The 25829-nt window shown below is 38.8% G+C and overlaps 1 protein-coding gene across 1 annotated transcript; it reads right to left on the reverse strand.

Moving 5' to 3' along the window:
• Positions 1-576: 576 nt before the first annotated feature.
• Positions 577-24052, reverse strand: SUZ12 (SUZ12 polycomb repressive complex 2 subunit). Its single transcript, XM_069032891.1, has 16 exons — positions 23605-24052; positions 20750-20796; positions 20595-20659; positions 15731-15799; positions 14134-14183; positions 12824-12909; positions 11235-11466; positions 10383-10485; positions 8950-9055; positions 8044-8221; positions 5092-5183; positions 4495-4638; positions 3744-3901; positions 2936-3134; positions 2353-2432; positions 577-2028 (listed from the first exon to the last, which is right to left on the reverse strand). The coding sequence occupies exons 1-16, from the start codon at positions 23900-23902 to the stop codon at positions 1683-1685; spliced, it is 2253 nt and encodes a 750-aa protein (XP_068888992.1). The 5' UTR covers positions 23903-24052; the 3' UTR covers positions 577-1682.
• Between the last annotated feature and the right edge of the window lie 1777 nt (positions 24053-25829).

Genomic DNA, 25829 nt, shown 5'->3' on the forward strand with positions numbered 1-25829 from the left:
CTAAAATAATCTATTTTTTTACATATGTGCACAGCTTTAGCAAATTAAAGCCAGAGAGAAATGCATGATGATATTCAGAGGCATAATTAGAGTTTGCTAAAACTCAGAGAGCTGGCAATTCAAGAAGTTTGTAATGAAAAGCTGCAGTTTTCCCTCTTTCCTATTTTGTACACAAAATCAGTGACTAAGAACTTAATACTGGATGACAAATCACATCCACACCATTAGTTAAATAGTCTCACAGTTAAACACATCTTAAGGACCATCAAAATCAGTATTTACATTTTATAAATTTCTGAAGACACCATTAGAAAGCTTATATACCCCTTCAACAAATAGGGAACTGCATCTCATAGTGATGGAATGAAATAAAAAACAAAAAATACCTGTATTTACAGCAGCATTGTTCCTTTATAAATAAAGAATATGAAAAATGAAATATTTTAAGGATAATAAAAAATTGAGGTGATGTCACTCAACCACAGTGCTTGCTGGAATAAAACCCTTCGGTGCTGATACTGTACCAGTAGTGAAACCACTTTCCATTGGAAAAAATCTGTAAACGTATGCATAAAATGTGTTAACAGCAGTGCAAAACTGCTCAAATATAGTTTAGTCAGCATCTTAGTATCTGTATTGAATACAATACATCACAGAATACTTACATAAGAAGTGCAACACATTTTCTGGTCCAATTTTACAGTGCATTTTTCCCTCAAGAGTGGCATCTTGAAAGCCAAAGCTAAACCCACGGCCTGGCCTTGCAGTCTGTGCTGAGGCAAGAACTTCCCGGGAAGTTGGCAACACAGTGCCTGCAGATGGACATGCGGCTCCGGCCTTAGCATGGCACCCCAGGACGGGTGACCCCACACATGAGGGGCTGCACCCAAATCCTTTCTGTAGCTGTGTAAATGTGTAATAAAAATATAAAGGAGCTAAATGTTCAAGTTTAAAATGGTACACTGGGCGATCAATACATCAGAATTATCCACGAAACCCAAACTGCTGGTTAACCTCAAAAAGCCAAGGTGGTACTTCACTGTGTCTGGAACGTGAAAAGCCAAGATCTTTTCCAAACAGGCACATGACTAAGGAAGTGCTAAGTTCACCAACTCTGATAATTTTTAGTGTAAAAAAAATTGATTTGTAACATGATCAATTGATAAATGATTTCAAATACAAGGATCAAGGTTAAACTGTAAATAGTCAGACGCTATTTTCACAAAAAGCTAACTGGAGAATTTCTAAATAAGAAAAGCAGAAACTGTATCCCAATCCCCTTTCCCTAATGTTTCACAACTTCATGGTAGGAAAACCAGCCAGATACAGATGCAAAAATCTTAATATAAAAACGGTTTTACATATACTTAAATTATGTAAATTCCATAAAGTTCTTAAGACACTAATTACACTAAAATTACAAAAAGATTTTTATATTGCTCTTCATGCTCAAACTCTTAGAATATTGTCATTACATCACCAAAACCAATATACATGTAGTACTTGCATAAGTAACTGAATAAAAACCCTGTTTAAACAATATCCTTGTTGAAATCATTTATTTCCATCCAGCAGTGCCTGTTTGGAATCTCTGTATTTCTGTGTGTAATTCTTTATAGAGCTCATGCACCCTAGAATGTCACTTCAATGCTTGTCCGTTGAATGACAATTGACTTTTGACTTCAGAGCTTCTGCTTCTTGCTCTGTTTTGTGACACCTGAGATGCTTTCCACTTCTGAAATCCTCTCTCTCATGGTATTTTCACTGTATCCATTTGCTGTCCCACTTTGTTCCTCGGAAGATTCCTCATCCGTCAGGGAGGCGGATTCTCCTTTCTCCAACTTCTGCTGCATCTCTCGGAGCCTAGCCACAGCTTTGTCTATGGACATGATGCTGATGAGGTTAAAGTCATGCATGCTGACCAGGTGGAGCATAAAGTTTCGACACAAGTTCTTCTTAATGATTTTTTGTCCATAATTTTCAACAAACAGCATACAGGCATGATTCATTTGATTGTCAGCAATAAACCTGTCAAATAAGACAACCGTCATTATGCAAGTAGAACATCTTCAAAAACAAAAAGATACTCTACAACATGATTTATCAATGTAACTGCAGAGAGCAGCTACTACAGAGTCCAATATTTTTTCTTTTCAAAACCCAAAGGCAACTAGGCACAAGAACTTCTTTAAAAGCTTAAACTCTGAAAAGCTTTACAAATTATCCTTTAATGACCTTTTCCTGAACAACTGAGACAACTAAATTTTAAGTATTTAGTGAATTGCAATGCAAAATGATCAACCAAATGTATCCTATAATTTATTTGTATCAAAACTAAGCAGAATAACATACCCGTGCTTCATAACATGAAGATTCCATAATTTCATCACTTCTTTCTCTCCTTCGTTAACATCAGAAAATTCTTCAATTTGCTGGAGATTGGGAGGAAGGATAGGAAAAGAAACAAACACACCCATCAGAACTGCATGTCTGCTGCCAAGTAGTGAAAGCATACCCAAAATTCAACTTATACACAAAAATACATATAAAAAAATTCAGGTTCTGCAGTCAAAAAAGTTAAAAATAATGTCTTTTCATGTAGAGATTTGTGATGATAAATTATATCCTTATTATAAATAGCCCAAACTGTGTGCTCCTGATTTCAGCATCTCCTCTTTGAAGGAGAAAAGCAGCCACAAACAACGAAAACTTGTTCGAACACAAGGGGACTGAACCAACTTTGCAAACTGAAGGCATACTTGAAAAAACAAACTTTGATTCCATTTATTTCCATCAACAGTTTTCCAGCAAAATTTTCTGCTTTTAAAATGCAGAAATTTTGCAACATATGCCCCATTGTTCCCTAAACAACTGCAGATCATCTTCTAAAAACCACAATCCACTTAAAATAACTTAGTACAAATGGAATAATTACAGTAATGGTTTTCTCCCGAAGCCATTCTGGGTCCTTTTCATCCTCACTGTCCACCTCCATCTCCTGGGGGCGGAGGGGCAGACAGGTGTCACTGTGGAAGTAGAGCCGATTGTGCCCGCTGCTGTACGTCCGCTGCTGCTCCACCTCTCCGTCCTCAGACTCCAGGAACTCAGACATGCTCGCTTTCGTGCGCTTTGGCCTGGCAAAGGAGAAATTACTGCTGTCACCATCACATCAGAGATGCAAATACTGAGAACTGTAAGTGATTAATACAAATTATTTTAAGCTCTAGCTTGCAAAAATGTTGGGAGGGGGGAAATCTCTAGCAATTAAATAATCCCCATTAAAAACCCAACAGCTCCTGACCCAACCCTCCAACTTCACCTTTTGGGGAAGAAAAGATTTAGGGTACAGCAGTTAAAGAGAGCTACATTGTTATGAATAGCTATCTCATCTGGAAAAACATAGAAAAATCATGGGTGACATTATCATTCTTCAGTTACATTTTAGTTACTCATAACAGTGAAATTTAGCACTGTGTATATGCACCTACAGATTCACAAATCTGGTTTATAGGCCGAAAAATTCTTTGCAGAAAGAGTAGTTGGGCACTGGAATGGGTTGCCCAAGGAAGTGGTGGAGGTGTTTAAACTCCCTGGAGGTGTTTAAAGAAGACTGGATGTGGCACGCAGTGCCATAGATTAGTTGATCGTGTTAGGTCATAGGTTGGACTTGATGATCTCCAAGGTCTTTCCCAGCCTAGCTGATTCTGTGATCCCCACACAGAGCTTGTTTCCCAGCTCCCTACCTGCAAACCAGGATGTGTGTGATTGGAGTTCTTTTGACGGGCCCGTTGCGGCTGAAGGCGAAGCCAGGCTGGCGATGGATGTCCTGGGGGTTTCCTGCGTAGGAGCCATCGTAGCACTCATTGATGGACACGTCTATTCGAGCACCTTTTGGATGATACTGAAGCACAATTGCAAATACTCAGACAGTAATGACAATGCATGAAGAGGTTTAAACAAGTAACCTTTAAATTCTGAATACCTTAAATATCACCTGTCAATAACCTGATATAGCTCCAAGTTTCCTCTCAGAACACCCAAATAATTTTTAATCTCTAGAAGCAAATTATACTAAAGCTTCCTTGCTCTGTACTATTTTACTGTTTTATATAAAACCACCCAGAACTAATTACAAAATTAAGGAAAATATCAGCAAAAGATTGCTAGCAAGTACACTTCTGAACTTCCTAGAGCTTCAAGAGACTTCCAACCTAATTACATTGCTTTCTACATCAAAGAGCACATTGATGCAAAAGCAGTAGCTACAGTCAGAATTCAGCCTCCAGTGGTCAGCACTTTTATATATATAAAGAAAGAAAATCAAACCCACAATATTTCCCCTCCACGTAACACAAAAACATTCACAGAAAGCAGCTTCTAACCTGTAGATACAGTCCTACAACTTACTAAGATGGAAACAGAATCCCTGCACTTGTAGTATCTGTGACAGACTGCACAGTGCTTCATAGTGCTAAACTACAAAAAATTACTTACAACATAATTAAAGATAAATCTGCTGTGGCAGAGTTTAAGATGTTTGAGTAAACTATAGAGTTTCCGACAGTTCAGTGTGCACCAGGGGCAGTGCAAGTCGTCGCGGGCCTCAGTCTGCTGCCTCGTGTTGTTGTTGTAAAGGAACTGATGCAAACAAAGGAACAGGCAGAGCAGAATTAGCACCAAATGAGTTTCATTCATCAACTTCCAACCCTCAAAACCAAGTTGGACATCATTACAGGAGACCTTGACAGCAATAGTTAGATCTTAGGAACACTACATCAGCTCAGTGTACTGAAACACTGGTATTTCAAGAATTTTTTTTCCTATAGGAGACCCACCTGTCTCCCTCCAGATGTCTAACAAGGAATGTCCTTTGTCTTTCGGAACATCAGATGTGCCCCCAGGAAGATTAGTTTCCTAAAATACTTCTGGAAAGAGTAGTCTGTGGAATGGCTTTCGGTCTGTGAATCTAAGACTCTTTAAGGCATCCACTAAAAGGGCAAATGGAAATTTCCACCCAGCTCCGAAGCAAACATTTTAATTCCACACAATATTTAGATTCTAGTTTTTCCCTCTAATGATTATTTTCAATACCTGGTAAAATATTCGCAACTTCTGTCGAGGTTCATTTAAAACATCTCTCTCTTTTCTTGTTTGAAGGTCTGTTGGCAAGGATTCTTTCACAGCTGAAAAAAACCACATGTAGACACACATTTCTTTGGTGCAGAGGAACAGACAAACATTGTTTCTTACCCAAGTATGGAAATCTGAGAAGAGCACTGCTGCTGAAGGACACAGGCTACTCAATTGTCCTTTGATTTAAGTAGCTCCTAACAGCAGCAAGGAAGTCTGGATGCTCAGCTTCCTTCACAAACCTACAGGCAAACCCACTTCTAACACAAGGTTATCTCCAGTGTTGGAGAATCCTTCGAAGAACTTAAAAATGGTCAGGTAAAAAGTAACCTTTTTCTTACTCCATTTAAGCAGAGAATTCTTTATATATTGCTAAAAGCAGGTGTGGCTGGGAAATTAAAACCATCCCTGCTTTAGATTGCTGCATTCAAACACATCACTCAAATTCGATTTCAGAAGTTCCACCAATCTCTTAACAGACAGCAGAAATGTAAGTAAACACACAAAATATTTAACTGAAACTTTAACCCTTGAACACTTACTATTTGCATGTGTAATGGTACTGCTCAGTTGCTTCTGAATCTCTTCTGTACACTTTAATCTATGTAATAGTATTTGATTTCATATAATCAATGAGAAACCCCACATAACTAAGCAGGTTTATAAATCTGCCCTCAAGAGAAACCAAACAATGACCCTGCTTGCTTCTGAGTTGTGAAAAAGATGGGAAAACCTAACTTCTAGAAGATGCACTTATTTTGTATTTAGTATTTTGGAGAAGAATGGAAATTTTATCTTCTTTCTGTAGAGAGGAGGTCTGATACTTTAGCCTGCACCACATCAGAGAAATCCCAATTCCATGGCTCAGTTACTTTCAGAACTTTGTAATTACAGCAAAGTTTAAGCTGCCATATTTAGAAAGTCTTTGATGTCTTTATTCCACTGGTCTGCCTTGGGAAATATGCCAAAAAAAAATGACAAGACCAAATTTATGTACCATTGGGAAAATACTGGGTCTTTATCAGAATCTCTGATAGAAGTTTCCTACTGTTTTCACTCTTGTGGTATTCAGACATTGCAAACAGCAGAACCATAATAAATACCCTACAATGCTGCACATTACACTACAGTATGTTTGTGTGTAAGAGTTGGCTGTACTATTTGGGAAGGTTGCTCTGGCTGTAACTTTATCAATTTACTGGAATATTTAGCTTTTCTGATGGAAGAAAAAGTGGGTTCCAGGTTACATTAGCAATGCAGTCTTGCCACGTTCCTACTGTCTCTACATTTATAACAGTAAACTACCATATGCCTTCTAGAGTTAGTTAACTCAGCTCTCATTTCTTTTGCAAGTCTGAGGATAAAACCTCAGCCTAACAAATTACAATACAGGTCTCCAAGAAACTCTAAAACACAAGGAAGCCTGGTACAAGGAAGAAAAGAGAAAGCAGAACAATTTCTACAGCGAATGTTTGAAGACCTCCCAGGTTCTGTTGGAACTACTTCATGTTTGTACTCACTGTCAGCCATTCATCCTAATGCAAGAAACCCAAGTGTCTGCAGTCCCTAGCTCAGGTAAAATACTTGGTTCAGGAAACAGAAATCAGTCTTATTTAAATATTCTTGTACTCTTTCCAAAGAGAAAGATGCCTGTAGGTTGGCTGAGGATATTAGGGATCATTCTAGACATGGGTTTCTGCACAGGTAGGGTAAAATTCTTCTTGCTCTCACTTTTTTATCACACTAAAGATCTAAAAGAATCACCACTCTTAGGAAGTCTCACCATTACGTTTCTCAACATTTACTGCAACAAAACTGCATAAAAACTACGCTTGGAAAAGCAGTGCTTTTTTCATAACAATAATTCCCTTGCTGTCACTACTCCAGCTCCAAAACTTCACCAAACTCAGACTGAAATGCCATTTTGGACAAGTTCTCCAAAGCACTATCAACTCTTCACTAGCAGTGCCTCACTGCAACACTCCAGAGGACTAAGCCTGGGGACAGAACCACTGCACTCCAGATAATCACTTCTACAACAGGGACCTAGAAGATTCCTTAATCTGAGTCCCAATCTAGTTACAAGCTTGGACATGCTGATTACTCTGAAGTGAACTGGCTGCCAATCCAGAGCCTAGATGTGTTCATAGCTGTTGAAACAACAGGTGCAGCCTTTGTTTTCTGTACAACTTAAGTTTTCCAGATGTCCTTGAGCTTTACCGGCCAACACCAGGTTCTAATTCAAAGTCACAAACAACTGGGAGTGAGAAAAAATAAAAATGGCATCTAGGCTAACTTTCCTTCTAGTTCCTATACTGAGCATGAAGCCGTACGTTCTGGAATATCCCTCTGGACAGCTTGAGTCAGCTTTCCCAGCTGTATCTTCTCCCAGCTCCTTGTGTCCCCCAGCCTCCTTGATGGTGGGGTGGTGTGAGAAGCTGCCAAGCCCTTGACTTAGTCTAAACACTGCTTAGCAACAACTAAAACATCAGTGTTATCAACATTATTCTCATCCTAAATCCAAAACACATCACTATACCAGCCACTGAGAAGAGAATTAACTGTATTCTGCCTGAAACCAGGGCACCTATAAATCCAGAAACTTACGAACAGTAACTGGAGTGAGTAGGGCAAACCAGATAATCCCAAAAATCCTACTGATGGATTTTTACCGATGGATTTTTCCCAATGTATTTCACAGCAGGATTTACCAGCATTGTATATAATCACTTCAATATTGTTCTGATGTTTAGTTTTTAACCTTAAAAAATTTACAAAATACAGGATACAACAAAGCCCACTCAATTTTGCTTTTTCCTGTTGAGAATTACCTGAAGCAGCTGCACCAATGAGCCCTAAGCAAACAAGGGCTAAGCAGATGATTATTCAGCAGCAAAACCAAAGTTTGCTTACCTATAGTCTGAGTAGGCTTAACAGAATTGGGCTTGTTTTCTTGAGGGAGGCTTTCAGAATTTCGTGTTGCAAGAGGTTTAGCTATAGGAGCTGTAGACTTATCATTTGTGTCTCCTGTCCAACGAAGAGTAAACTGAAGCGTAGGTCCCTGAGAAAACGTTTCAAATGGAGGCAACCGCTGGAGAGTGAGGGAAATAGAAAAAACCAAAACACCAGCAGAGTAAGTGTCTTCACAAAAACAATGAGAAAATATTCACAAAATGTAGACTGATGTAATTTATTTTAATCCAGTTAAAGGCTGGTCAGGATAATTGAGCCTATAACTGTACTTTTACTATATTATTTGGATCATCTCTGCTTTTTTTGTAATTATAAGATCATGGTGAGATACAAATACTCTGCAACTATCTGGAATCTTCTTCTCTTCAATCACTTACAACTCATACTCTCCCAGGATATGTGAGCATGACTATGTAAGTACATAGAGTCACTGACTGTTGATTCACCTCAGTCAACAATTTCTCAACCTTTCCTCCTACACTGATACATCCTCTTCATCACTACATTTTATCAGCATTCTCTTAAGGTATGTACATAAAATCACACCTGTGAAAGGTCTGGGTTCCTCTTTCTTCCCCTTTAAATATTCTGCAGTTTGCTCCTTTTTGATATGTCCAACTTGTTAGAATAGCACTTAAACTGCTTGATTTTCTAGGTCAGAAATTCAGAAGTCACTGAAAAGAAACAGCTGCCATACTTACAGTAGTTGCCATCTACTTGTATTAAGGATCCAGTGTAGCCAAAGCTTTCTAAACTGAGAGCTAAATTAAAATGTATGTCCATACATTCCCAAAGATAATTATTTCCTGTGAAGACAGGTCTCTTGGCCACTAAAACAATCCATACCTTCCCATCCAGAATCGTTTCCCATGTTGCTCTTTTCTTGCTAATGGGACACTCTTCCATTTCCTGCATGGCCACTTCATATTCCCCATCCAGAAGTTGCAAGCGTCTGTCAAGACAAAACACCCATTATGTGCAAAAAAGCTCTTTTTTATTGTTTGCCTATTAAAATGCACTATTTCACAGTAACTAAATTTCCATGAACCTAAAGGCGTATTTTCGGGCAAATTTATTTGACTAGGTCTGAATCTTAGGCAAACATCATCCATAACAAAGAAAAATGTTAAAGACTAAACCAAACATATATGTACATTTTAATGCATGATTTGGTTCTGCTGCAAATCAGTCTCATTTATACAACAGCATGTCTGAGAATGTCCTTGCTTATCATCACTACAAAACCATCTAATGGTTTGTATCATGTTTAACATATTCAAGTTCTCCAGTAGAATTAAGTAATAGAAAAGAACAAAATATTGTCAAGACTTCTAAGATACATATTAGAAAAGGGTATTTCTCCAAAACCCAAACTCTTCTCAAAATATACTTCTAAAACCCTATTTGGATAAATAACCATTTTGTCAGAATTAGTTGGAGCTGGTTTAAGCAGCTTTTTCTTCAAGCTCCATTTTTATTGATAAAGAAATCATCTAAATACCTACGTTTACCTGAGACCTGCATTTGCCATGGAAAGAGGTCTTATTTTCATTGTACTGTATTTTGGCTGTTGGCACTATGATCCTTTGCAGCACAACCAACCAAACAACCAAAATGTCCACCCAGGAAATGGTCTGGTCCTTATCTTTTGAACTAGATCTGGAGTGCTCGGAGCTATTGACACAGGAGTTCACCCCGCTCCACCTTCTTTGAAATACTTTAAGTAGTATCATGATAATAAATAACTAAACTACATGACAGAGTAAGCCTGTTACAATTTTAACAATTTGTTTGATTGTCCTGTAGTAATGGAGAACTTACATCCTCTCTAGCTGCTGGCAGAATGAGACCTGTGACTACATCAGCAACGGTCTGGGCATGGAGAAAATTATGGCACGCAACAGAATGTAAGCAGTAAGGGTATTTCAGAGACATTTTCTTTGTTTTTCTTTTAAATTATGCTGTCACTGATCTTTAACAGAACACCAGAAAGTACATCTGTCAAAAACTGGCAAGGAACAGACAAACAGATGCAAATTAACAGGACAATATTCAAGTTCACAGATGGGAATTATTTACAATAATCACTGAATGGGTTTCAGTATAAAACGTGTTATGAAACCTGCAGGTTTTTTAAAAAAACATAACAAGCTGAAGTTCTTACTGTAAATAACAACTAAAATGCAGCCAAATACAACCTACACTGTAAGAAAGAACATATTAAGTTTATTATCAAACAAATTTCTAATGATTAATAGAATTGTTTTTAATAATATCACCTGTTTTTATCAAAAACAGTCATTTGTGCTACAAATGTCTTTTCCCCATCTTCACGATTTGAAGAGTTTCTTTTTCTTCTAGCTGGAAGCTCCTCGTTGACATCTGCACATAAATATGGTATTCAATAATTATATAAGCACAGATTCAAAAGATCAGACAGTCTCTATGCACAAATATGGCTGTTGATGGTGTCAGATGTGCCATACAATAGAGAAGGACAATGCAATAAAAAGAGCACTTAGCTTAACAGTAATCATATTTTAGGTATGATCTCATGTATTTATAGTTTCATCCTATTATTCTGTCAGCATAAAGAATTTGGGATTTGATCTTCCTCCTCTTGTGGCTATAAAATAGTGATAAAGTTTTTCATTCTACATGCACTTTCCAAGGCTGAAACATTTGTGTTGTAATACAACTCAGTAAGATTAAGAAAATAGCTTTTAAAAATTTGTTATTGGGGTATTTTCTCTATTGGCTTGTCATTTAGTTTTGCTGAGAGATACTGATAGCACCTACAGTGAGTCAGTAGTGACCAGTGTTGGTAGAGGAATAATGACACTCTCAGTGACCACAGGGCTCTCTTGCACTATTCACCTTTTAACAGTGTTGCCTCACACCTTCACCACCACATTAGTAACAACTGGTGTTAAATTTACAAAAACCAGAAGCACAATTTCTAGCTACCAGCTGAATTTCAGCCCCTAAAAAGAAACTGCAAACAAATAAAAGCTCAATCACTCAGTTTTTACTGGCCCTTGTCACACTGTGACCTACACTGCACATCAAGATGACTCTATATGTGCTTACAAGATAAACCTTGCAAAAGCAGATTTAAAGGCTGAAGTTACCAATGTTTTCATTAGTTTCGCCATTGATCAGTCCATTAAATTCTCTCCTTCCTGGGCGAGTGACTCTGAATAACAATGAGTAAGACTTCACCATATGGCTGTTGCTTGGTTCAAACTCATTGCTGGAAACTGCAAGTGATGGGAAGTTGCCTGGTTTTATTTGGCTGAGGTCTGGGTTTAAAGGCACCTGCTTTTTACCTGTAGGAACCTGTCTTATCGGACAACTGACATCCTGCAGCAAAACAAGAAAGATAAGGTTTGGGTTTTTAGACTTCAAAGTAAAGACATTATTTAAATTGACGTCATTTATTAATCGTACTTGTTCTGCCAACTTTTGAAAATAAGCCTTGTAACAGGTATAAATAAAAAAATCTGGAGCAATCCCAGATTTTAAATGCAAACCCAGATATTTGTAAGTGTAAATAAAATTGGCATTCTATAACTCCTTCTGGCAGCAGCCATCTTTCTCTATGTGATTAAAGTAACACTAACATGAGGCACTTAGATTGTTAAACAGTCATTAATACTAATTTAATTCTATTTACCTGAAGAAATTAAATGTTTAGGATACATATATATATATATATATATTTCAAGGGCTTCCTATCTTCTCCTTGCAATATTTCAAAATGCACTTTGTGCTATCTGTGAGATAAAGAAGCACTCATCTGGGATTTATTATATTCAGTACCTCTCAAAGAGATCATCGAACATTGTGTAGAATTGGGAAAACAAGACAAGATGGCCTAAATATGAAACTTGAAGCAAAACATTTGGAATAACAATCAGCACCTCCTGATCTCACCATATTTATCCATACTATAACAATTAACAACAACAAAAAAAACCAACATCAATTCTTAAAAACATGTCAAATCAGCCTAGCATTCTTAGGGAAGAACACATAGTTCTGACTGCAAATCTTTCCCTTTCTGGTAAAAACCTGAAGCATTACTGAGCCTCCCATATTCTCATAGTTGGGAAGATAATTTGCCAACTGATGTGAAATAAGCACAGCTAAAACTGCAAGCAAATTCAAAGATGCTTTAAAAATAAATAAAAAATTGCTTATGATTCATGGTAGCTAAAACCTGCAATAATTGAAATGATCAAAATAAAAAACACAGGTACAGAAAAAGCAAGGAAAGATACAAGAGTTGGCAGATGACTGAGGAATTCAAAACAATTACAATTTGTTTCTTTTTACTCCTAACCTCTAAAAGGCATAGACTACTTTATGATTTTGTGATTGCCTGGTTTACTTAAGCCTCTGGACATCACAACAGAATGAACAGTTTAATGACATGACACACAAAAACTGAGGTAAAACCAGGAGTGGCTGAAATTCACAGTGAGTGGATGTGATTTACAAGCTTAATTCAATCAACAAAGTTAAATGCTTTTTAAAACTCATTTCTCATAAAGCTGTGCAAAATCCAATAGAAATCAACTTGAATACACTAGTTCTTAAATTTAAAGACTAATTTCAACTATATGGCATCACTATATGGCAATGTTACCTGGATATTCCAGAAGCAGGTAAACATTTTGCTTTAATGTATATAAATAGTTTGTGAAATAATTTTTACCTTTCGTTTCTTGTGGCAAACTTTCACCAGTAGTACTTCCAGAGTTACAGAATTTTGTTCATTTTCTGAGTTTTGTGATGGCTTATCTAAACAGAAAAGTATTTTCAATTCTGAAAAAGTGAAGATCTATTCAACAATATAAAGCCATCTATAATTACTTTTTAACCACAGGCACCTCCCAGGTACAAAGACCTTTAACCACATTCTTAGTTTCAACTCTCCCCAAACTTACTACAAATTTCCACTTGAGAATATATCCTAATTATTCTCATATTAGCAGATTAAAAGGCATAGCTGATCTCTAAAGTTTGAAAGAGCAAGTGTGCTATGTTTTATAACAGAGAAAAATGTTATGGGTAGATTTAAGGACAGTCAGAATACACTAATTACAGATGAGTCAAATTATTTTTTCCAATTTTCTTCTTTACAGGTTGCAAACCTGAAATTTAAGATCTAGATGCTACCAGATAAGAAAATAAAACAAAATTACCCCCCTTCAACCTCAAATATTATGCAAAGTTAAATATATGCACAATAGCTGCTAAAGGACTCTCGAAAGAACCTGAAAAAAAGTCTTAGAAACTAAGATTTGGTTTCAGAGACTGCACAATAAATTTCCTAGAGCCTGGAATCTTCAAGGTAGCTGCTGCCAGCAATGCCAACCAAAAAATTAGAAATACTGTTTTATTTTAATGGACAAACAGCTTTTGCTCTCAGAGCAGTAGAACTCTTCATTCTGGTCAATGAAGTCCGATATTCCGATTTTGAGAGGCAAATTCTTACATGCTTGAAAGACACCATGGAATGACTTCAAGTCACTAAACTATTATTTCCATGGCTTTTATAATCATTGACATGGCCTTCCCTTTATTTCTAGACTTGACAAAATTTTTTCTTTACACTTCTGTTTTAAACTAGCATGTAATCTTCCAACTATATGATGGCTGTGGGGTTTTTTAAAGCTTCTTCAAACATCAAAGACATACTCTCCCAGAAAATGACATTCTTCAGGAAAGAATCACTTTCCTCAAGGTCTATTTCAGTTTGAATGGATAATGACTTAAAGTATTTCTCAAAATCACTGTTCTGACTAAAACCCTGAAGGCTTACCTTCTTAACATCACAATTACAGTACAACATTTTTAAAGCACTACTGAATTATAACTAATGAGACAGGCTGAACAAGTAAATTAAAGCCTGCATCCAAACAGCAGAGATTAAAAAGATTCAAATATTCCCCTCACGTATCTCTACTAATTTCAAAGGTGTTATACGAATTAATAGTGTAATGAATTAATTGGCAAACATACCGTTTTTATGGAAGAAGCCAGTAAATGTAAGTTGCAAATGAGCAGACAAGCTAAATAGAAAAAAAAAAAAAAAAAAAAGGAAATGTTAGAATAAATAAGTGTTTTCTTCTCACAGCTACCACTTCACTGATGTTCAGTACAGAACTCTAATGATTCAGTCCATCCTTTTAGCTTGGAAACTGCCTGGATACAGCAGTTGCAGTTGATGCAGAACTGAACACCAGTTTTCTCTTTACAGACTCATTCTCTCTGGGTACTCTATGACTTATTATGTTAAAAAAAAATTTTAACACTACAGTAGAAAAACACTGCCTGAAGACAGGAGATCTTGCCTTCACAGGCATGTAAACACATTTGTTGGACATTCATCAGCAACAGAGTTCAGTTTTGGTGGAATTGTCTAGAATTTCACCCTGAACCATGGGCTTGGTACAAATTAAAACAAAACCAAACCAACAAGTATTTTAATCTTGGTAATGAGAATCTGCAGGGGGAACCTTCATCTTTAGAAATAAAGATTATCAGTTACATCAAGTCTATATAATTCATAACATATGCAATCAAAATAATAATTGCATCTGTTTGTTTCACAACCTATTCTGCTGACTATAGACCCATCTTACTTCAAATTGCAAAATTCAGAGCACATTTCAGTTTAAAGCAAGTATTTATAAACCTAGATTAAAAACTGTCTCAAAACCAGTTAGTATTTCTGAAATACACTTTGAACAAAACATCATCTGTCCCACCACACCACCAGACACAATTTTGTGCACCTTCATTTCTCAGGCAGATACAGCCTGACACTCCACACTTATTTTTTAACACAAACATTTCCAAGAGCTCCGAGATGATCAATGTAAGTGCCCAACAGCTTGAGCATTCAAAGGACTATATCTACACCAACTTGCATTATTCATCCAGGTTACTTTTCCACACTAAAGCACATTTTGGATAGTTTTGAAAGCACAAAAAACAACACACACAAATCAATACTCTATGTTGTTTCAACAAAGCAACTAACCACAATACATGGAGCAAAATATAATTAAGAAAAATAATACATGGTAAATCCATAAAACCTCTTAGAATACAAAACTTATGTTTGTTTCAGACTACACTGTATCTAGCACAGCTGCCTCTGCAGCAGTCTAATGATTTGTAAACACTGTGGGAAAAGGTTAAAAATAGCAAGTATACAACAACATAAACCCCAAGTAATAAAACTTATGATATTTTCCCAAATCCACCTCATTTTTTTACTTTTAATTCCAACGCACACAGATTAGTTACTGACACAACTGACACTCTTAAAAACAAAGTTAAGGCAAATACCTATTTAAAGTTTCTATACACATTTTAAGAGCTGCCACAACAAATATTGAAAGTTTATCCCAATACTGCTTTTCTCCAAGTTAAGTGACCAGCATACATACACACATTTTAAGATTCTGGAAGCAACATTTCAAACAGTAAGTGCCTTGCTTCTAGTAATAACTCTTTATCACTTGCACTTGATCAGTCGAAAGTACTTTTGATTTAGCCCATGCATGTGCTCATTTGTGCCCACACACATAAATATACAGAAGGACAGTACCTGTGAGATTCTTGTTCTCCCTTCATTTTCTCTACTTTTGATAACATGTCATCTACTTTGAATGTCTTCCTGCAAGGAAAAAGCAAAAAGAACAGTTTTACACAGCCACTATAACCCACAACTAACAGCAAAAACAATTATTCAGCCCGAGCTTTGACTTGGTTTTCCATCTAAAACTGTCTATTATATACTGTTTTAGCCTTCTCTTCAGGAAACACCCTTTAGACACATATATACTTCTTCAGACCTAGTATCATGGTCATGTTATAAGCGACACAACTGCTTCTCAAGCACTATCAAAAATAACACAAGGAATTAAACCCAGACCTTGCAAACGTAATCCTACTGCCATAAGAAGTTTCATTTAACAGCAACATATTGAAATCCTTGCAATGAACATGTTTAACCACATTTCAGTTTTGTCAAAGAAAATCTTCCTGTTTTAGTGACACTTATACATAACCAGGAATTGAGGCGTCAGCCCTTCAGTCATTACTATTTTAATCTTGGTCATAATAATAATGAAAAACACTTAAAACCTTGTAGGACAAAAGAGTTAAAAGCCCAATTAAAAACCCAAAACCTCACTTCTCAACACATTTCTATTAAATGGACACAATGCAAAGAGCAATGAATTTTGAAGCTACCTTTGGAGCACACTCACAGGAAACAGGGAACAATGACAACCAATGACAAAAATGTCATAGAGAATAATCGCTTCAAATCATTCCTCTCTGTAATTCTGACATCAGTCTGTTCATGCTCGTATGTTCAGCCTGTTCTACCATACATACAATTTCATGTTCATTGCTACATAAAGCTCACTCATGAGCAGAAGTTATTCAACACGTTACAAAACAGTCTTTCTATTTTTCATTAAAGGCAAGTTAATCCTTGGATCTAGATGCCCACAAAATTGCACCTGACTACAGTGACAACTCAAGAATCTGAGGGCATCTTTCCTTTACATTTATACCTTAGAAAAATGGAGTAAGAAGAACATAAACAGTTGCCGAACACTGGGTTTCTTGCAGAGGGAACAACACCACCCTGTTCTGGGGAAGTGGGAAGCATTTGTCTACAGAAATATCCTGACTGAAGAAACACTGATGTCACTCTGTCCACAGTCAGCACGTAATGCTCATGAATGATTGAGTTACACATCATGTGGTGACTAAACAGCAACACTGGGCAACAAAAACTACAGGGCTGCACTCAGATAACAAGGAGAAAAACAATTATGATTTGTGTAATAAACAATCACTGATTCAAAGCTCTACTCAGCCCAAGATTCACACATATGACAGACTGAAGAACTGACTCACCTACACTAAAACATGGGATTATTAAAATGACCATTGCTGTCCTCAGCTTTAAATCAAGAGACATTAAGCACAGAGCAATTCATTAAAAGTTTCTGATTCGAAGGTAAAAATGTCTCTGCGTGCAGTTTGCTCCAGCTCATCAAAATCAGACACTGTTCTGCAGAACAGTAAGTTTAGAGGGCTTTCTGCAGACTGAGGAATTGCTTAAAACAGATTTAGAGCAAAGTTATGTCATGATTGGAATACGAGCCAAAAACCAGCTAGGAGACAAACATGATCCCAGAATGGGGGAAAGTTAACAATCTTCCATAAAAGATACTAACATCTGACACAACTTGTATTTAATATGTGACCATTATTGATCCAAAAAAGAACATGGCACAACCTCTGCTAAATCCAGACTCAGGTTAGTCAAAACACGAGAGTCCTGCTAATAAAAAAATCTTCCAGAAAAACTAAAAATAGCAACTGATAAAAAACATTTGCCTTTGAAGTTAACTTGTAAGAGCAGAAATTCCTTTAAAATTAATTACTATTTATTTTACCATGTTCCCATGCAAAACAGACAAAATTAAGTTCTTGTAATAACCATTCCTCACACTCAGGATTTTCAAGACAGCATTTACTTGTGTAACAAGTATGTGCATCTTGTGCATTCCTTTCTCCACCCACTCTTATTCCAGACAAGGAAAGTAATAATTAGCAAAGTATTAGAAGTCACATCATAGCATGCCATTGTTTTGCCAATTATTCCTTTATCCAAATACTGTATGTGAATACTGTCTCCAAATACTGTATGTGAAGTAATTTTATTAACAGTTAGTAACTTCTTTCCAACACCATCATTTGGTCTAATAATATACTAACACCTGAAGACAGACCCAGAGACACAAAGCCCAGTTCAGCTCTCCATCAAGTATCAGCTGACCAAAGCCCATCACCTCTCCAATAAGCAACAACTTCAATACCTTTTTAGCCCAGATTGACACATGGCCATTAACTATTCCTTATGACCATTTTCCTATGATCTAAGCATTCTAGGTTTTCTAAACACTTTCTTAGTATTAAACATGTGGAGCAATATCAATAGATAATTTCCTTGTGAAAATGCAGTTTTAGTTCCCTAAGTCCAAGTGATAAATTTGTCTGGCATTTTTCTCAGACTATCATAGAGCTGGAGGTAAAAGATGCAGAGCTATAGTTACTGTTGTTCTTTAAATAAGTTCTATAAAGTTTGGAGATTAGTTCTTTATATTTTACTTATAAACTGTTTACTGAAATGGCCATCAAAATAATTATCAGCAATTTAAAAATGGCAACATTTAGGAGTTCTAGGGGAACAAATTAATATACACGTATAGTCGACATAAGCAGGCTAATAGTGACGCAGTTCCAGAACAGACCTCTTTGCAAAAAGAACTCTACTAACATTTTCACAGTACTGAAACCGGGAACACAGATTTTTTTTTTAATATAAACTTCAAGATGATCTTCTCTAGTTCAGATATTTTCCCTCTTCTAAAGTCTCTTTTTCACCAAAACAACAAGATCTTAACTAGTTCTATTGAATGAAGAATAGTGATTCAGATCTTGTGGATATCTGTAAGTATTTACCAGCACAGATCAGCAAACATGGATCCTGCTAACCCCCACGGGAAGTGCAGTTCAGACTCTTTTGCCAATTTCTCAGTCCAAACTACCTTTAAATTACAACTTCTGTGGTTTTAACTACACTGAAAGAGAAGGGCCACAGTACCAACTGAGCATGGAAAGGGTAGAGAGAACCCAGGGGGGAACACACTTCACAATTACTTTCTGGCTTTTTCCCTTTCAACTATGCTTGCTCACTTCTATTGCATTATTGTGTTTTTATAGAGAAAACATACCAAAACATTTTACTTGATCTTCCCAGACCTGATTACCAGCATGATTTCAGTAAGTCAGCATTGTCAGAACTATTGAGAGAAACAGCTGTAATCTGTGTTATTAGAACATCTCCCAGCTAAACTCACAGTTCTAACACAAAACATTAAGGGAACTGGTAAAAATCAGTACATTTCCAACAGAAACCAAGCATTACTTGTGCAGCTGAATCAACTGGAATTTGGAACAGTGGCTAACAATGCACAGGCAAAGAATTGTCTCTTGCTTCCCAGCAAGTACAGCAGATATCCAACAGAACACTTTCAAGTAACATACACATTTTAATCAACAATAAATTAATCTAAATTATAAGCAAGAACTTCCTGTAGTACAATTCTAGTTAGAAAAACCAAACCACAAAAAACAAGACACCCTGAAAATAATTTCTTTAAATTTTGCTCTGACTCACTCTAAAATAAGCAAAAAATTCATTTTGGTAACTTTTATAAGAAAGAGTAAGCTACAACTTCAAGTCTAAAAAAAACCCCAAACCTGATCATTACCTGTCCTAAGTATATGAAGTTGTATGTTATGGATTCAGTTTTAAGAAGCAGTTATATTGTGGCATTAAAACTCATAGCAAGAACATTCAACAATATCCAAGAGATCAAACAATGCCATAAATAGCTCCTCTAATTTAAATAAAAATATGCAAATTCTATTGATCTACAGATCATGCAGATATTACTTCCCTTAGATATAAATACAAATTTAAATTAGAATTGTCTGCATAATCACATTTTGTTGCATATTTGTTGTACTTAAGTCCCACAGCAACTGTTTCTAAGCGATAAGAACTTTGGTGCTAAAATATTTTAAACTAAATGTTCAGGTTACAAAAAAAAAAAATCTAAACTGTAACAAAGGATTTTCAGTGAAGGGGAAGTAACTGGAAGGGCCTTGTGATTCTGCTAATAATGTACACTGCACTTGTCCCTCTGCAGTGTTTCTATGTTTCCAGGTCCACTGACAGGCAGCTGTAGCACCTCACACGACAGGAATGACTATTTTGCAGTATCAAAACTGAAGCCCATCTCTCAGGTGTATCCAGTTCAAAGCAACCTTTTTAAAGTATTTGCTGGAGTTCTTGTAAAATACTATAAACAGACCTCCTTTATTTTCCAGCTTTTAAAATAACTACAGAAATAATTACTGGATTCTTTCATGACTAACTAACAAAGCCAATAGTTTTGTATTTGGGTTTTGGTTTTTTCAAAAACAAGTGGTTAGGTTACAGTTTAAAATACAATGTTTCATGTGATTATGATTAGGCACCATTGATTACAAGAGTTGGGATGTAATACAGTTTTGTTTAGTTTTTTTTTTCTTTAGTTAAGTTCTCTTCCAAAAGAGAAAACCAACATGGGAGAATTAGTTAGGATTCTGCAGATAGTTTTCCACATCTGAATACTTCCAGTATTGACAGCAGTCACATGGATAAAGCTACACATACACTTAACATTGCAAAAAATCTCTTAGGTCTCAGAAATCAACTGTACACTGAAGTATGCATTTTAATGTTCTTCAAAAAGAAAACAGGACATCACCCTCCACTGTTTTTTGGACTTGTGCTACTTGGTGAACATTTTAGGATTACTTTACAAAAACAATTTTACCTTTTGATATTTGTTCGGGAGTTTCTGTGGGACATGTAAGTGAGAGTTCTGTGCAAAAATATTGGCTGCAGGGGGGAAAAAATAGACAATGGTTATCCTTTAATTAGAATTTTCTACAAGTGCAAAGTAAAGGAGTGATAAAACCAATTACTCACTGCTATTAGATTTCGGGTGCGTAGAAATCTGTATATCTGTGTTGGTTCTAAGAAAAAAGGAACACGTGTTATCCAATGTAACTTACACCTCCAGAAAGACAATCTTCTAATGATAAAAAGTATCTAACTTAGTATGGTGATTACTTTGAAATAATTATCACAAAAGTCATTAAGTGAAGCATCACAATGTCCAAGTAACTCCAAGTTATTACATTCACGGTTACTTCACCAACTCTACAACACAAAGCAATTTCTTGTTTAAGGTACTACAAATCTGGGGTCACAACTCAATTCTGACTGCTCTTGCTTTCCACAAAATGTGTTTCTTACAGGCCTTGTATCATGAAAGGGCAGAATAAATACCTCAATGTATCACAACCTATGGTCATATAGGCAAGTTTTCTTCATGAAGTTAATGAACCCATCTGCTATGATACCAAAATAGCACAATACATTTACACAGTCAGACAATTTGGTATCTGCTTTACAGTTCTGGCAAATACCAAGGTCACTTGCAGCAGGTACTGAAACAAGAACAGGGACTGCCGATTGACTATGATCCATTATAGATCATTCTAAGGTGGGAAATTAACGTTGTTTTTAGTAAAGCAGCTACTGTTTCCAAGTGCAAAAGGAGGGAAGATAATTCAGCTGTTCACAAAATGGACACTAAAGCACAGCATCACCTCAAACAGGTCCGAGAACTAATGTTCAAAGGATCAAGACTTGCCTACAGACAAGAAGAGGACCTTCGGTTCAGTTTTAACCAATTCAGTTAAATCATGACAAGAAGGGTTTTGCCTGGATCAGGTTATTTCTAACAAGAATTCCAAACTAAGCTGAAATACAGCCTATTTAAACTGAAATAAAAGCCAACTTCACTAAGTAACATCAGCAAGAAACTTATAAATGACTTGGTAATACACATCAAGTGGAGAGAAAAAAGAATGGTCAATGTATTGATGACCATGCTAAGGCTGGTAACGCTGTCTCCATTTCCCACAAAAAGAAAACAAAGTTTATTTTTAAAGAAATATATAATTTTCTTTTCATATGACTGCAAAACATTTATTTCAAATAGCTGCAAAGTTTGTTGTTTCCAGCTATTTGTATTATTCTGCAATTAGAAGTAGAAAAGGACAGTTTTTTATACCCTTTACCCCTTTTAAAAGATATTATTAAGCCTTATTTCTACAGTTATGAATGTAAGACCCCATAGAATCCATTATTAAAGAGGTGTATTATTGATAGAGAACGAAATCTTAAAAGGATCACAGTATTTCCTTTAAGAAGGCTGATGAAAGCCAGTAAAATTCTGCTTAATGCAAATTATCATAATAACATCTGTATTTTTCAAATCAAGGTAAAAGAAAGAAATTAAGAAATGTGCACTTTGCCACAAAGTGAAAATACAGAGTAGTCACAACTTTGAAAAACACATCCCAGGTTTTTTAGTCTCAAAACCCCCATGACATAATTATAATTTCTTAATGTATGAAAACATTTTGTTACATTCACGAGGATGTAATTTAATTTAAAGGCAACACATTGCTGCTTCAACTTTAGTTTTCCCAAGTGGAAAAATTCTGAAATACTCTTCAACCTGCAGAGACATACATTTCACAAGTCTGTATTACTCAGCAAAAGCTTAAAATAAATCTTTTATCTTTTCCTAGCATATGACCTTGAAAAGGGACAAAAACAGTCAGGAAGAATGTGATTCAATACTACACGTGTTAGGATTTTTTAAATACAGTATTTACTAACTGCAGTTTTCCCATGATATTTGCACTACAGGGTTAACATATACGTACATAAATACGTACATCTACACTGTAGCTTCCTCCTGACCCCCACTTCCACAGCTCTGTGCTTTCATTATCTGACACACTGAGCCACGGGCAGAAGAATTTTTTCCACCTCGGGCATTGACACTGAGAAAACCTCTTAGAACTTAAGTTTGCCACTTGACCCATTTGCAGCACAGTATTTGCTGTACACAGAGTGTTGTTAAAAGGACTGAGACTCAAATGGCCACACATTATTCGAGACACCATAAACTCCAACACTGTCACTGTCTACAGCAAGTGTGAGCATTGACAGCACCAATCCCAAAACAGGATCATGTCTTCAAGTAGGGCATTAAAAATTTCCTTCAAAGCCTGGCAACTGCACAGAAATCTTTTAGTACAATTTAAGTTTACTGCTCCACTGTGCTTTTAAACCAGATTTTCACAAACAACTTTCTAGTGCATTCAAGGGGATTCCCCTCCTATCTGGAACTGCCACAGGGGGGATGCCTGGGTCGCAAAGGTCAATTTCCAATACGAAACCTCGACTACAGGAAAATTATTGCCAGACAAAGAAAAACCAAGTACAGTGAAGTCTTAATCGCGTCCTGCCCCTGAAACGAGCTCGAACGGCAGAGGCCAAAGAGGAAAGGGCCCCCTCGCCCCTCACTGCCCAGAGCCTCCAAGGGCTGCTGGAGGAGGGAAGGGAACCAGCCGCCCCGAAAGCCTGATGGGAAGTGCTACTGAGAACCAAGTTCATCGGTGGGCGCGGACACACACACACACACACACACACACACACACACACCCCCGCCCTCCGCCCCGCGGGCCCCGGGCGCCTCTCGCCGCCCTCCCGCACACCGGCCCCGCTCCCCGCGCTTCCGCCCAGGCCCCGCCGGCCCTCGCCTCCCCCGGCCCCGCTCCCCCCCTGCGCCCCCCGACCGTGTTTACCCCCGGAAGCCCCCGCTCCTCAAAGCCCTCCCCTCCTCCTCCCGCCCTTTCCGCGGCGGCCCGGGCCGGTCCCGCCGGCCCGGCCCCCACTTCCTCCGGCGACCCGGTGCTCACTCTCAAAGGCCTGAAGAAAAAGGTCGTGGTCGGCCTGGATCTGCTCCATCTTCGGCTTCTTCACCGGGGGCAGCGCCGCTGCCGCCGCCGCCGCTGCCGAGGAGGCCGAGGAGCCGCCCGAGTACCCACTGCCTCCTCCGCCGCCGCCGCCGCCCGCGGCACCGCCGGATTTGCCGCCGGGAGCCGCCGCCGCGGCGGAACCCCCGAACCCGCCGCCTCCTCCTCCTCCTCCTCCGGCGGCGCCGCCAGCGGAGCCCGAGCTGGGCCCCGCTCCTCCACCGTGCTTCTGAGGAGCCATGGGGGTGGCCCCGGGCGGGCCCCGGCTGGACGGAGACCGAGCGGGGCAGGCAGGGCCGGCCGGGGCGGGTACGTGAGGCGGGGGGGACGCGCCGCGCTCCAACTCCGCCAAGTCTCCTCCGCCCCGCTCCCCTCAGCGCCGCGGCCGCCGAGCCCGACCGCCGCCGCGCGCCCGCCCCCCGCGCGCGCCCATTGGCCGCGGGAATGGCGCCGCGCCGTCCCATTGGCCAGTGCCGGCCCCGCCCCCGCATGACGCGCGGATGGTTCTGGAAGCGTTTGGTTGGTCCGCGCCCTCGGCGCGCGCCCCCCCACCCCCGCCTTTGAACTGAATTCGCGGGAAAGCGCCGCTCGCGCTCCGGCGCGGGGCATGATGGGACGGGGGGGCCCTCGCCGGCCTGAGGGGCTGCTCGCCGGACCCCGCCCCCCGCCGCCAGTGCTCCGCCCGAGCCCCCGGGCTGCCCCGACCCCCGCCGCTCCGTGCCGCCCCGGCTCTGCGTGTTCCTCCGGGCTGCCCATGCCACCTCCCGCGGCCGCACAGGTGGCTGATGCTCCTGTCGCCTGGGAGGCCTCCCGCAGAGCTCAAGAGCTAAATTTGTCAAAATAGAAGTTCGGGTATAAATCGGTATCGGTTTTGTGGTAGAAGTGGTTATACTGGGTCGGCCATGAGGTCCTGCTGCTATCCTGTAGCTTTAACCTTAGCTAACCGTGAGGTTTCCTCGGAGGATGGCACAAGAAGTTGCCCATAGGTGCAGAGAGACTTGAATTCTGAGGTAAAGTGTTTGAGTTCCTTCGACCTTTCTCTGTCCCCAGGGAAGTGCAGGTTATGCCTCTGTGGCTGCGGCCGGAGCCTTGACAGCTACGGCAGCGCCGAGCTCGGGGCCGGCTTTCGGGGCAGCACTTCGTGTGTGAGAAAACACCGAGTCCAGCCGCGCCGTGGGGAAATTCAACAGCGGCTCCATTTAATCACGTCCTTATCAGCAGTGCGGCAGCTCATACACAAAAGGCTTCGGCAGCCGTTCCATTCTGTTTGCTTTCCTTTGCAAAACTTCTCCGGGGTAATTGTACAGGGTAGGGTAAGAATGGTCTATGTGTGAAATACAGCCTTGAATTCTGATAGCAGATCCAGCTGTCGTACTGGGACTCCACCATCTCCGCTTATCTTCTAATTTCTAGTGTTAAGAAAAATGAACTTAGTGATAAATATTAAGAAGAAAACCATGTATCAAAGTCAGTCATGTTGTAAATGTACCTTGCATTATCAATAGAGGGGGATTCTAACGTGATGTCTCAATTGTCCATTATTAACCTTATTATGTTTAAAGAAAATATATGTATATACACCCCAAACATTAAGATAAACAAGTCTTTGTTGACTACTATCCCCCTCTTTTTGCTTTTTCTGCTGCACTATTTATCTTCCATGTTTGCTCTGGAAAGATCTTTTCTGCTCTTATCTGTTTTCCCCCTCCTTCCCTCATCAGACATTGATGGTTTACCTGCAAGCTTTTCAGTGTTTTGCTTGAGCCTTAATTTTGTTACATTTTTATAAATTCATTGTTGTCACCACTTTGCCTATGTTGTGTTTTCTTCCTCTAAACAATACTGTTACACGTTTTGTCCTGCTTATCATAATTGTCTCTGCTTAGTATTCCAGCTTCTTTATCTTCTAATTCCTACTCAGTTTCTCTACAGCCACTTGTTGTTGCTGAATATTTCATTTCATGCCAGTATTTCACTCCTGGCAGCAGCAGTGTTTGATGCACTGCACATTTTTGAGGACCTTATGTGTAATTTCTTTGCTCATAATACCTGGGACTTCTCGGTGATGTTTCTGATGTTTGGTGTTTGCCAGGCTGGACTTACAGGCTAGAGAGCAGGAGTATCCCAAATTATGGGTATCTTTAGGTGATCAGAGATTGAGCTTGAGG

Source organism: Aphelocoma coerulescens, chromosome 18 (assembly GCF_041296385.1).
Source record: "Aphelocoma coerulescens isolate FSJ_1873_10779 chromosome 18, UR_Acoe_1.0, whole genome shotgun sequence".
Classification (NCBI taxonomy): domain Eukaryota; kingdom Metazoa; phylum Chordata; class Aves; order Passeriformes; family Corvidae; genus Aphelocoma; species Aphelocoma coerulescens.

What these genes read in the sequence shown, in the direction of transcription:
- SUZ12 (XM_069032891.1), bottom strand. Translation starts at nt 23,902, where the DNA reads ATGGCTCCTCAGAAGCACGGTGGAGGAGCGGGGCCCAGCTCGGGCTCC. An exon ending in TAAGCCTACTCAGACTATAG is followed by an intron (nt 5,184 to 8,043) that starts GTAAGCAAACTT and finishes GGTTTTTTTCAG; the next exon opens with CTGTGAAAGAATCCTTGCCA. An exon ending in CTTCATGTTATGAAGCACGG is followed by an intron (nt 2,029 to 2,352) that starts GTATGTTATTCT and finishes CTTATTTGACAG; the next exon opens with GTTTATTGCTGACAATCAAA.